The sequence below is a fragment of the Argiope bruennichi genome, chromosome X1 (assembly GCF_947563725.1).
Source record: "Argiope bruennichi chromosome X1, qqArgBrue1.1, whole genome shotgun sequence".
Taxonomy (NCBI): Eukaryota; Metazoa; Arthropoda; class Arachnida; order Araneae; family Araneidae; genus Argiope; species Argiope bruennichi.
Genome location: NC_079162.1, coordinates 9,085,861 through 9,100,358, shown reverse-complemented (window position 1 = coordinate 9,100,358; position 14,498 = coordinate 9,085,861). Strand labels below are relative to the sequence as shown.

The 14,498-nt window shown below is 28.9% G+C and overlaps 1 protein-coding gene across 5 annotated transcripts in view; it reads left to right on the top strand.

Moving 5' to 3' along the window:
* LOC129958099 (gamma-aminobutyric acid receptor subunit beta-like) overlaps positions 1-14,498 on the top strand; it is a 234,984-nt gene that overhangs the window by 144,648 nt on the left and 75,838 nt on the right. For all 5 annotated transcript variants that reach the window (XM_056070288.1, XM_056070282.1, XM_056070287.1 and 2 more), the window contains 3 exons: positions 1,057-1,139; positions 3,438-3,575; positions 8,404-8,900. In XM_056070288.1, coding sequence (XP_055926263.1) covers positions 1,057-1,139; positions 3,438-3,575; positions 8,404-8,900 — 718 coding nt within the window. The remainder of the gene's footprint in view (positions 1-1,056; positions 1,140-3,437; positions 3,576-8,403; positions 8,901-14,498) is intronic.

The window sequence follows — 14,498 nt, the reverse complement described above, 5'->3', positions numbered from 1 at the left end:
AACAGATTGAGAAGCCATTTTAAGTTTCTGTCGTGTCTTTATAACTTGCTATAGTATTAGATTTTAGCATAACAGAAATAGAGGATTTATTACAATTATTAGAAAATAACTACACTTAGTTATTTCATTAAGTATGAAAAGTGTTAATTATATCATGGAATAAATCTTAACTCGGATCATAAAAATTAAAGTAAAATATTATCTTTATGATCTCATTGATTATATCAACTACTTATTTTGAAGGAAACATTCCAGCATTTAACCTTTCATTTGGAAGAGTGTTTCCAAATGAAAAGGATGCTTTTGTTTAAATGAAACGAACCCATCTTTAGTCGTCGGTTACTTTGCATCTTTCATAGCGGGCAATTAGAAAAAAATTTCCTCCTTTTTACAGTATATAAAATTTTTCATTGTTACTTAAAAACCAAAATGTTTCGAAAGTGGAATCTGAAGGTTTAAAGTATTTTGTTATATGAACGTTTTTTTTTTTTTGACTAAATATTAGAATATTACTCTTTTGAAACTATTAAGCCAGAAGCTGAAAGCTTCCATTAAATTAGTGTGGATGGCTAAAAATAAAGAAAAAAGAAAAAAAGTCATGAATAGAATTTGAGGTAAAAAAGTAATAATATAAACTGAATTATTGTAATTTATTAAATTAAACTCTGTAAGATGAATAAGAAAAATGAGTCCTCTGAGCTAGATTTTCGCCTTTTCTACTTATGCTTTATACGTTTGATTTGAAAAGCATTCATTTAACATAAATGTTTCCCTTTATCATATTCTGTGGAATTTGAATAATATTTAGTAGATCTCCATTACATTTACTTTGCATTTTAAGACGCAAAGGTTCTGAGTTTATAACCTATTTACATCTCTCTTTCATAATATGTGTGTGTGTGCATGTGTGTGTGGGGGGGGATGTAATTTTCTCTTTAAAATGTTTGCATTTTTTATAAAAATTTAATATAATAAAAGAAAATAAATTATATGCTTCATGTTACTCTTTTACAAGAATATGTTGAATATCAACAAATTTTTCTGCTTGTATTTCAGATTAACTGTAACAGCTGGATGTCCTATGGATTTACAGTACTTTCCTATGGACAGACAAGTGTGCTTTCTCGAAATTGAAAGTTGTAAGTATTATTTTCTAAATTTTGTATTTTCCATTCCTATTTCATTAAAATTTAATTCACTTGCTCTTTCCAAAAACAAAATATCTTTAAATTCCAAATTTTAGGTAAATAATTTGAGTAGGTATATGTACAGGGTATCTGTGTAAAGGGGATCGAACATAAGTTGGCCTGTTCAGATTATTATGCAACAGAAATGAAGCGGCTAAATGACACTAAATTTTGCATAAGTACTATTTAAAACAAATATTATGTGATAATAAATTAGCCTCAAAATCATCTTTTAGAATGCCTTTTTTACAGCAACATGCATAGAAAAAGAAAACAGAATATAGCATGTTTACAAAACAGTGTTCTAATGTTTGAATGATTAATGTTATATTTCTTAATATTTCTTATTACAAATTTGTCATTTGAACTTATTTTGTCATTGTAGAAATTCAGCTAATTTGTCCTAAGAAGGGTGAAGTGATTAATATAATAAAACTTTGTAATATCCAAACTACAAAGCAGATCTTATCAATATCATAGAACATGTGTAAAATATCCGAAACAAGAAACATATTCAATTGATCATTCACTTTAAACGATGAAATTTAGAACCGGAAGCAATAAAACACAACCGATTCAAACGTCTAATACCAGTTTGGAGAAATAAACGTTTTTCAATATTCTTTTCTTCTGTATATATGGTTATAAAAGTGCCTTCTATAAGACAATTAAAAAATATTTTTTCAAAGTTTGAGATGACGTTAGGGTAGTGAATATTCTCCGCAAATTTAAAAAAAAAATCAAGAAATGAAGTGATTCCAACTAAAATGACCCGTTTCTGATCAAACTGACAAGAATTCTTTAACGTTCTGAAAAATCGACGGGAACTTTTCTTTGATCTTTCAGTATTTAAAGGTATTTTCAACATCAATTGTAGATGCGAAAATTTTGATTTATCAACATATTTCCTATTTCAAGCATAACATTTTTAGATATTCCTTAACAATATATCCTATGCAGTTATGATACTTTTATTCGCATCTTTTATCTGAAGTGCATAAGCACTATATCCGAAATATACTGCAAAAAAGTTTCAATATCAAAAAAAAAATGTTTTCTTAGTGTATAATGATCATATTTTTACATAAATGCAAAATCTAGTTTACAGTTTTTTCTAAGAAGCTTGCAGCAGCTATGTTTATTTCTGGACCCCAATATACTACGTTTTCAAAACATAAAAAACGTTTTCAAAACATTCAAAATTTATGAGAAAAAAACGTATGATAAAAATTCTTAAAATCCGCTAAAATTTTCAGTACCAAAAATACATATTTAGATGCTTCTAACAAAACTAAGCTATTCTATTGCTGTTTTAAATTAATCTATTCTCTAATGAAATTATCAAAAAATGGATTTCTTCATAACATAGCGATGAAAAGCGAGTTCTTTAGAACTATCGTGTACTCTTCTGGTGACATAAGAGTCATCTGGTGTTCGATAGGCATCTAGATAGGCATAAAAATAACGTCTGCGGGTTTTTTGGAGTTCTCATGCACGCTAAACCAAGTACTTGTTGAAGGATTTTGTCTATAATTCCGAACAATCGGGCCGAAAAACAGCTATCATTTCAAAATTGATACTTTCGGACATGGGAACGTCTAACTAATACGTGCAGATCCATCAAAATCTTGGCGTCAGTTTTTGGCATGATGCGAGAAAATAAAATGACCTTGCACTGTTTGAAATTTGTGATCGTGTGTGTGTGCACAATCTCTCTAAAGAGCTTTCAAATGTTCTGTATAATCTTCAAACTATTTTCTGAAATACAATACATTTCTCATATTCCCTAATCTCTAGAGATTCGTATTAAACACTTAATCGTTTTCACATATCGAGATTCTATTGCGTGTAAAATGCGTTTATTATGGAAACCTGGCCACAGATATGAACTTTTTTGGTATACGTCGGTTCAAAATTATGAGGTCTGTCTCAAAATAGCTCTCTTCAAAAAAGATCGTTGAAATAATTAAACTAAACCTAATATGGTGAAAAAAAAGATTCAAATTTATAAACCTTTAAAAATGAGATAAATAAAAAAAAATCTCAATGGGAATCTAAACTTGGATGAATAAGTCTTTTGACACAATCCATTCAATATGTAACCTTCAAACATTTTAAATATTTTTTCAAAAATCATGATCGCAATTTATATGTTAAATGAAGTCAATTTCTTTCTCTGCAGATCTGAATTTTTTCATTTCAAATCAATCGAAATGAATGTATTTAATATTGATCTTTTTTCACTTCCAGTCGGATACACAATGAGAGACATAAGGTATAAGTGGGGAGACGGAGAGAAATCTATTGGTATGTCAACCGACGTTGAGCTACCCCAGTTCAAAGTCTTAGGCCACAGGCAAGACCAAAAAGAAGAACACCTATCGACAGGTAGGAATCTGAAAATCTGGATTTGAAATTGCATAGCTTGTGTGCAGTCTGTAAAGCAAGGTTGTATGAAAAAATCAATCGAATGAGTGCTATTCAGATCATATCAATTCCAAATAGAAAGGGTTTGGGCAGAAAATGGAACAAGAACCGTATTTCTTTTAACCAAATTTTTAAAGAAAAATATCACATTTCCCATAGAGGAAATGGGTTTTATTGGGAAAATAAATCTCGATATTCGCATATGACAGTAAGAATTTGATCGGAAGGTTTTTAAAACGATTGCAAAATTCAGCAAAGTTGCAGATGGCATTGTTGCCAGGATGACAATATAAAGAACAATGACAAGTATCTTAGCTTGCTGTTCTAGACTATTATTATTATATTAACTGAAGATCGAATAGTATGTGTTACTTATGGATTATATTACTTTGCTAAGCTTCCTGTATCGTTTGAATACCATTACTGGAAGCCAAATGGTGACTATTCATTTAGATACAATAATATAACTATTCATAATTAACAACTGTGGCCATATCCTTATAACGATATTATAATGTTTATAGAATAAAATTTTCATTTTTTTTACTCAAACAACTACTAAAGTTGCCAGATCTGTAAATGTCATTAATGGTTGAAATAAGAAGTGATAATGACAAATATCCTCCCTCGCAGTCAATAAAGCCATTCTACTATTCAAAGTACAAGAGCAGTTCATACAAACAAAATGGGGCACCTTTAGGAAGTGCTGATTATAATATCTTTACAAAACTGGGGATCAATAGAAATGAATCGGAAGAATAAGTTTATTCAAGCTGATAAATTAATCGATCTAGTTAATTAACGAAGTTAGTTAATTGCCATTCTGAAATTTTTCCATTACGGAGGCCGAAATATTTCAATAATTTGAATTGGCATGTTTTCTTATTTTTTTTTCTGTAAATGTATCAAATTTCTTTACAAAAATCGCGGTAATTCTTGAAATATAATTAGTTTTATTCGCTAAAAATTCCGCTTGAAAAGAATTAACTCACTAATGAAAGTAGTAAATCTCAGCTCGTTAATAATAAAACTTTTCTTCACTGTCCTATCAGAAACCGGATTCAGAATGCTTCTTAATATGAGCTTTCCTTTCAAAATTTTAATTTTTTTTGGTTAATTTGTGCATATTACTTTTCAAAATATTTATCATGTAGTTGATCCCACTTTAAAGACGTTTCATTAACAACCAGAAATTTCGAATGAAAATAAAATGTATTGATTCACTGTTTTTCTTCGAAATTTTAGCTCATTGATATGAAATATTTCCGTAATAGCATTTTAAGATAATTAATTTATCTGTCTCAGTTAAAAAGAGTTTCTTAGGAGAAAATTTATCTATTTTTAACTTGTTGAAAGAGCTGCATACGGATGATGTTTATGGTGACAAGACAATATTTGGAGGAAACTTTTTTTTTCCTCAAATTTCTGATATACGAAGTATACAAACACAAACTTGTGTAATTGTCAAATGATTTGACCTCAAGATCTTAGAATCTTCATATTTCAAGCTTCCATGTGTTTTGAAATGATGTCCTATTTATCTCTAAACACAATAAATGAAAAACGAAAAAACGATGTCACAAGGATGAAGTATCGTCAGCGAGTTGGATACCGAAATTGTAAGTTTGCTCAAATTTTGGTCGCAATCCTTCTAGGAGAAGTCTGATTTTTAGTCTGTTCACGTCTATATTAATATAATTCAAAAACGTTAGACGCATAGTTTGATACGACAAACACACAGTAAAAAAAATCAGAATAAATTCAAGCGCTATTCATTTGTGTATAAACTTTGGCGTACTCGAAATTTCCATTTGTAAATATTCAATTAGCTGGAATGCTTCGGAGATGAACTAAGAATATATATATATATGTATTTTACACAATTGTATCAAGATTATAACATTTGACCTTTATAAATGTTATTTCATTTTTCCATCTGAAAGAATGTTTTAAGATAAGGAAAGATATTTATTGTCTGGTTAGAACAATGACAGATACGTTAATTAACTCCTTTAAATTTTGTTATTCGAAATCCGAAAAATTATCGATGGTTTTTTCAAAAAAATAGAAAAAATACAGCATTCCTTGTTTAAGAAGCATAAAAAGAAGATAAAAATTATTGTGATATAATTGTGTGTTTAAATTGTACTCAAATTAAGTAATATTCATTTGGAAAGAGTTGCTTTTAGATAGAAAATGATAATATAATAAACGTGTAGAAAAAGGATACAAATCAATGCACAACTATTTTCAAGCAATTACTTTGCAGAATTCAAAACAAATTTAAAATATATTTGATTTTTATTTAACAGAAGAGCAGCGATCAATAGCTGTATTTGAACTATCAAATGAAAAATCTCAAATATTTAAACAAAATTAATGATAATTTTTTTAAAAAATACTAAAAAATGTATCGTTTGCATAATTAGCTATTAATAGTCAAATTTTGACAAAAGGAGAAAAGAAAATAAAAAAGCCAGAAAAATAATAAAATATAAATTATTTGTAAGAAATCGCATTTCAAAATAAACTTTCTTCTAAGAAAAAAATACTCTACTTAATAAAATACTGAACATTTTATATTGTGAGAATAAAAAGTATTTTTTGTTTTTGTTTTTGTTTTGGTAAATGAATGAAAGATTTATATTAAAATCATATAATCTAAATTAAAACCAATATTTATAATGATCTTTAAAGCTTGATTTTTACAAAGAATAAATGGATAAATAAAAATTAAAGATTCTTAAATAGTGGGCGTTTTACTGACAGACTATAAGATTTTTAGTTTCTTGTAAATATTTCAAAATTACAGCAGGTATGTGTTCGTTCTTTATTATCTTACCTTCTTTGCCTTTCAACGGTGCTTTTATAGAAAATTTTATCGCTTTAAAATAGGCCTTATTTTCACAGCCATATTATAGTTTTTAAGTAAAAGTAGTATTAATTAAAATTTAATAAATATTAATATGTTCAAATATTACATTTTTGATTTATAAACTTATTTCTCTATTTTGAGTAGTAAGATTATGTTATTTCTTAGATTATGATATTTAATAAATATATAATAGCTTCAGTCAAAAGATTTCATGAATCGTTTATCATTGAAGGCGTCATTTTCCACAATTTCATCACTCGAAAAATCAGGACTACATAATAATTTATCTGTGGGCTTATTTCATGACGAGATTTGATGAGCGTTTCGCAATGAACTCGATTCATCAGTTTCGCAATATGAATAAACCTTTCCTCGTTTTCATCACTTATGAAGAAGCAATAATAAATATTATCTTCCTTTTTTGTTGATTACTGTACATCTGCAGAATCAACCATAACCAAACCGAAGACTACACAAAAGTGACATAAGAATTAGCATGAGGAATAAAAGTTTCATTCAAAACTCAACCTTTTATACCGCATGCGGATTAGCTATTCAAAAGATGCTTATCCGTTTCTCAGTAAGATTAATTTCCTTGTCTGGCTTTGAAGTCACTTTGCGAAGACACACTATGGAAATGAATAAAAAATTTACTTACCTGCTATTAAGCAACTTAATTATGTCAAATGTTTACTATTACCTTGTGAAATTTGATTTGATTTTTAGGTATTTTTGAATTGAAACTTAAAATATATGATCCAACAGCTAAACATTTTATTAGCTAAACTTCGACCATAATATTATTTTATAATAAATATAGTGCTTATTGCACATGATTTACTGACACATTTTTCTGTTATTATGGGGAATTTTCTTCGTATCTTGCTAGAAATTTTACAGCATAAATCTTAAGAACTAAAGACACTGGAAGGAGTTATTTATATTCCTCAAAAATATATTCCTATTAAAACAATTCATTGTGATGCAATTAGAACTTCTCAATCCTTATAACAATGCTCATGATTACATTGTGGTGAGTGAATGCTCTCCTATAAAAACTCTTTCAATTTTTCAAAATTTGTAATAGTACATGCCTACTTTTAATTGTATTTGTTTCTAATATAAGCACTATTAATTTCCCTACTTTTTATTGTATTTTCATATTTTCACTATAATTAAGATTTATTGCGATCGAATTCAAAATATAAGAGTGTATCAAATGAAAATGGAATAAGAGCCGCGAAAAAAAATCGGTATAATTTATTCATTAAAAATAATCATCAAAATTCCACAAGCTCTTGATCAACCTAGACTGAGCCTGAAAGCAGTTTCAAACAGTATCCATTTTCCGAATAAAAGAGGCGACGTTTCAATGTTTTTTCAAGCGCGACAAATATGTCGGTCACATGATAAACGATCTGTAGTGGGTGTTTCAACACTGTCTACCAAAACTTTTTAAGTGGGAAAGTGACCAGGCATTGTCATGGAGTAAGACCACTGCAAAGGATCTGAAAATGCTTATGCCAGCTTTGAACACGAGTCGATTATAATACATTCCCCGGTGCAATCTCTCGCATTTTGCTACTAAAACACGAATCATGTTCTTCTTTAGTCGCTAACATGATGCAGATGCAGATGATATGACAACCGACTGTACACTGGACAATACTTTTGGCCGATCACCAGTGCTTGTACGTGGTTCCATGCAATTACTTAGAGAAAACCTATTCCACAATAAAAGTTGTCTTTCTTATCTTCCGTTCTCCTTCTATGCAACGTTTCCATCACATTTACTCAAAAATATACTCAACTATAACTATCGTTCTTTTTTTATTTGATCCACTTTTATATATTTTCAAACTTATTCCTTCATACAAAATGTATTAACATTTTTTTTTCTTAATCATTTTGCAGGTAACTATTCGAGATTAGTGTGTGAGATTCAGTTTGTGCGGAGCATGGGCTACTATTTAATCCAGATATACATCCCAGCCGGGCTGATAGTCATCATTTCATGGGTGTCTTTCTGGCTGCACAGAAATGCTACACCTGCCCGAGTAGCCCTGGGGGTCACCACCGTGCTCACAATGACCACCCTTATGTCCAGTACCAACTCCGCCTTACCCAAAATCTCGTATGTCAAAAGTATTGACGTCTACTTAGGAACCTGCTTCGTGATGGTGTTCGCTTCCTTGTTAGAATATGCAACGGTTGGCTACCTGGGAAAGAGAATAAGTATGAGGAAGGCCAGGAACCAGCAGATGGCAAAGATGGCTCAAGAACACCGACAGAGATGTGTGGCAGCAGCCGCGGCTGCGGAGGGGCCCGAAAGGTGCCCCCCTCCGGAGGCGGTTCTTCTGCCAGGGAATGCTGAAGTTACCATGGTCAAATCGGCCGTGCGAGGACAGCCGGTGAGTTCATTCTCTCAATATATTGATATTCAGCATTGATGTGTTTATCAGTCTGAGCACTTAGAACAGCCGTTGCTTAGAGTAGTATGAGAAAAGCAAGAAGGAATGGGACAAATTTTATTAAAGTTTATTCATTTTTAAATCTTCTGTAAAGAGCATTATTAAAAAGTGATGTTAAAATTCTCTCATGTATTCAGGAAAATTAGAATATTTGTTAAGAATTTACATCTCAAAATAAATTATAGATGCACTGAATCCTTTAGCTGTGATGCACTATAAATTATAATATCTACTGTTTATAGAAAATGCTATGAGTGTCTTGTAATATAAAAAAGAATATAAAGGATTAAATATTTTTTATCAGTAAAGCGGTCCTAACAAGTGCCACGATTTTCCATTTAAAAAATTATTCATCGTATTTTAGTGGTTAGTCATTAACATAAATTTAGGTAATGAAAATAGCGCTAAATATAGTACGATAATGAGGAAGAGTCAGGAATAATCATTTCGAGATTTTTTTCATTTCACGAAACTTGGGAGTAAAACTTCTAAATTTTTAGAAATTATTTTTCAAAAAAATCATTAGTCCCATAACATCTGTGAATTTTAAAAAGTTAATTAAATTTTGAAAAAGCAGTTATTAAAGCCCATTTTTAATACTTACAACAAATTTTATAATAAACCATTTTTTTTTAAGTTTTAGAAAAAATTCCTCTTATTTGTGTTAAACTGATAGCAAGAAATGTTTTGAATAGTGCTAAGATATCATGTAGATATATAAAACGTCCTCCAAAAGTTATAAGTATATAAGTTTCTAAATGAATATCTTCATCCATCATAAGCAATGGGTTTTGATTGGTAAACCACTGAAAACAAAAAAAACAAAAAAAAAAGCTTATGTTGTTCTAGGTACTTTGTTGCTAGGATCTCATAATATTAATCCAAATAAAATTCAATTAAATGATTTAAGAATCCTAATTAACTGAATTCGCTTTGATTGTTTGTATTTCAATCCTGCATAATCTTCTAAACACTACAAATAATTTTGCAATGATATGTAATGAAAATTTTAAAGAGTTAGTATAAATGTCATTTATTTTATAAAAATATGTATCTGACTATTCACACTTAAGATAAAACAGAAGGAACTCAAAGGTTACATATGTATGAAGGTTAGAATTCTATCCAAAACTTTAGTGCTTATATTTCTTCGTTTAAATAGACAGCTTAAAAATAGTTATAGAAAAATTGTATAGTTTTAGAAAAATAGCATCAAAAATGGAAAGTTTTAAAATAACAGCATAAAAATAGCATATAAGTTTCAGCCGGAAAACAAATGGTCCTTTTATTTTATATTTTCTTTGAAAACTATTCCATTGCTAACAAACATTATATAACCAAACCAATATTAATATTTCATGAGAATGACGTCATTTTTCATTGTCTAAGCTCATTTCAAATTCTCTTCAAGAAGAGAATATTGTTCTCATGATTGAACATGCTAAAGTGTCATTATTGCTATTTCTTTCAGATGATATCAGTATTTCATCAATAGGATGAAAAATTTTAGATTTGTAAAAACGATATCGAATAGATAATAGGAAAAAACTATGTTGTTTTCAGTTTCTTATACTGTTGCCTTCATTGCAAAAATTCTCTATCTTTCGTTTTGGAAATAATGTTTCGGACATTCTATATCATAATTGCAATTTTCCCAAACTCTCTTCGTTTTGAAACAATAAGAATGTCTCAAACATTTTGCATCAGTAATGTATCTTTCCCTCGCTATCTTTTTGTTCAATACGATATTTTTATCATTTACGTAATAAAAGCATCTTTAATCTTAGGAATTATTGATTGAGCCTAATTATAATATTTTCATACATGATTTTCACCGAGGGCTGTCCCAAGGAGGTGAATACTGTTTGATTTTGAAATATTAGCTTATGAATTCATTATTTTGGTTCCATGTTCATTTTTTTCTATTTTTGAAAGTGTTCTTCCAATGGTTTTAACATTCATATTTGATAATTATCTTTCTTGAATTTATGCAATGTTCCTCCTGCACATGTTCGAGTTTGAGCTTGAGATATGAACTATTGTTAATAACTGGTTCAAACGTATTTTTTTCATGTTACTTCTTTTCAAAAGCAATAAAGTGTATCATAAAACGAGGATAAGATGGATGAACCTTTAATTTTTCGAGGAAATATTTTGGACTTCATTTTTAAAATTCATTTCAAGTATATTAATTACAAAAACACGTTTTCGGCAAATCTTTGATCTAATCGGATAGCTCTGGATATGAGAAATAACTCTTCAAAGGTTTTATATTCCATCAAGGATTTCCACATCTATCCGAATCCATATTTTTGACTCATCATTAATTTTCGGAACGGAAAAGTTATACCTTCGAATGTGTTTGTGCTCGTTCTTTTTAGTCCCCTCACCTTACTAAATAGCATTTAATTTAAAAACATAAGTAAATAGTATTTAAAACAAATCTATTTTTACAGTCATTTCACGCTGGTTTTATAATTATTCTTTCCTTTCTCCACTAATAGTCAAAGTATGAAATTAAAATTATGAAGCATTTCAATATTCCTGCTATCAATTTGACAAAAAATGACTCATTTGCTTCCTTTGATGGCAGCGAACTAATCCAGTGAATAAAAATATATTTCTTTTTTGTGTTTATAATGTTCTGAGGCTTATGCAGTAAAGCCATATGATTAAGTATATTCTAAATAAAATATACTTAATCCTATAGAGTTTATATTTACAAACAGTTTTGCAACTATATTCGAATATGTGTATGCTTATCATCTCGTTCGCGTCCTCTTACAAAGTAACATTTAATTTTAAAATTAAAAATTAAATAAAAAGCTTTTACTATTAAAAAAAACAGTTCCCTTATGAACATTTCACATGGCCATAATAATTTTTTTGACAGTGAAATGAGCAAAATATTCATTTGATTTTTCAAAAATATGCTGACTTATTTGCTAACGTTAAAAAGTAATAATCACATACATTTACTTCCTTTGCTTTCTATTTCAGTTTTTCGACATTTGTAAATAATTCTTAAGAAGTATCATATTACCTCTTTTCTATTTTATGTCAATTCGAAGAAATTGTTTAGCTTAAAAATAGTTCTAATATAGTTGAGAATGTCATAAAATTTACGTTTGTTTAGAAACGTTGTTGCATACGTTACATTTTACGTTTGTTGCATATTTTTCGATTTGTTAACGACTAAAATCTGGAATTGAACTCTGCAGACTTTCGTAAAATTCATAACGATATTGAAGTTTCAAAAATTCCTATCTAAGCAAAAAGTATTAAAGTTTGACAGCTAAAATTGATAGATAAATTGCATAGAAATGCCAAATTATTTACATGAAGTAAGCAATTTTTACTTTTTCTTGGTATGTTTCAAAACAATCACTCGAAAATTTTAGGGAAATTGCAATATTTATGTCAAAAGAGATTTAAAAAAATGCTTCATTCATAGATTCAAATGCAATACTACATATGGTCCTATTTTTTTAAATAGTTTCCTTTTATAAATTAAATGTTTTGGGATTACATTTGATGCATACTGACGAAGTATACCTAAGAGGCAATCGATTAAACCAAAATTTCAAGTTCAGTAATGTGGAATTTTTTCAAATTGAGAATTAAATGTACCAATGAATATATTTAATAAATTTATTTTTTGAATTTAATACATTTCAGTGAGATAAACCCAGACCTCATATTTGACCATATAAAACCATTAGGAATAATTCATAAAAAAATTTTAAACATTGAATTTACTAACATTCAGTATTTAAAAAAGGTGTTTCGAATGACACACAGTAATAATTCAGTTAATTTTCAAGGAACAAGAACATTCACAAGAGAAAAAAACAGCTAGGAAATTCAAGCCTTAATTAGTTTGGCAAAATTTTAAGTAATCATTCTGTCACAACCGAAGTGCATAATTTATCACGCGCTAAAGGGATATGCAGTAAATTTAAGCATGATATTCAAGATATGAAGAAATTTTTCTTATATTTATTGTGATGCCTTAAGTCGTGTTTTCCACGCATGCTCGCTGATATAATCAATCCTTATATCACATCAATAAAATGATTGTTGATAGGATATGGAAAAAGAGCCATGTATAGTTCTGATGGATAGTTCAAACTACCAAGAAGGATTTCAGTTATATGTTCAGACAATTTCATGTCATTTCAGATACAAAGATTTAAAGCTAAAACGTTTTATATATAGCATTAAAAAGTGCTAAAAACGTAATTGGAAAAAATTCTTGCAGTTCAAAAGTATTCAGATTTAAATAACAATTGGATTTCAAAAGCCTTACTTTTTAAAACTGTTTTCTGAATGAAATATGCATGTTAACCTATACATATACTCTCTGCATTAAGAATTTATATTTTATATGGTATTGTTTCTTGATTTCTAATATTTCTATATATCGGGTTCTGAATTCATAATTACACGTTTTCATGGCATAAGGATTAAAATTTTAAGATGTCTTAGAACTGACCGATTCCATACAACTGAAACTAAATAAAACTTTCATTCTTCAAGGAATTTCTTGCATTCATTTGAGCTTTTATAAATAACCTGTGACTCTGATGTGGAGCAAATTTCCTTAATCATCCCTCTTCTAATCTAGTTAACGGCCACTCTTTTGTTCATTATGGCCCCATTTACTGTGAGTTGAATTTTACTCTCTGGTACTAAGCCACTTTAATGTTATTTAAAAGTTCCGCGTATTGATGATTCAATTGAAACAAAGATTAGTTTTCTATAAAAGAATGACAAGAATTTCAAGCTGATACTTGAATCCTTTTCTTAACTGTAAGCAAAGAAATGTATTATATACCTTATTTCAATTCATTGCAAACAGAATATTATACTGAAAATGCATACAATACATTTCTTTTGTGTTTGAAAGATAGTCACTGATAACTTAGGTGACAATTTATTAATGCGCGATGAGCATACCTATTGTTGTTTTAAATGCAAAAGTTTCTGCAAAAAATGGTATGAAATGATACAGAAATACTTTGTATAAAACTCAATTCTCTGATGCCTGTAAATGCTTTGTTGCATAATAGTGAAAAATTCTTTCTATCACGTTTTATTTTTGTTGATTCGTAACAATTTTCAACAAGTATAATATATGTGTGCATGGATCGTTTGCAATATTTCTTGTTGGCATTATCTTGTAGATGAATGCTTTTAGTTGTGACTTTAATATCAAAACATAAGAATCAATTTCAAAGTTTTGAATGCATTGAGAATTACAATACGGATTTTTTAAAAAGTTATTTTAATTTTATTATAATAATTGTTCTTTGGATTCCTGAATGAAATCTCTATTTTTTTTTTATTGAAAGATGAAACAGAAAGAAAGATCCCGCACTGTTTGTAATCATTTTGTAGGATTCATATGAAATGATTTAAAAATTTTCTGTCTCTTGTTAATGAGGCATTTCAATACCATAGCGTTTGTATGATATTTGTAGATATAAGTAAGGATTCCTCGATTCGAAACAGCAAAAATGAAACTGCAATACAGAA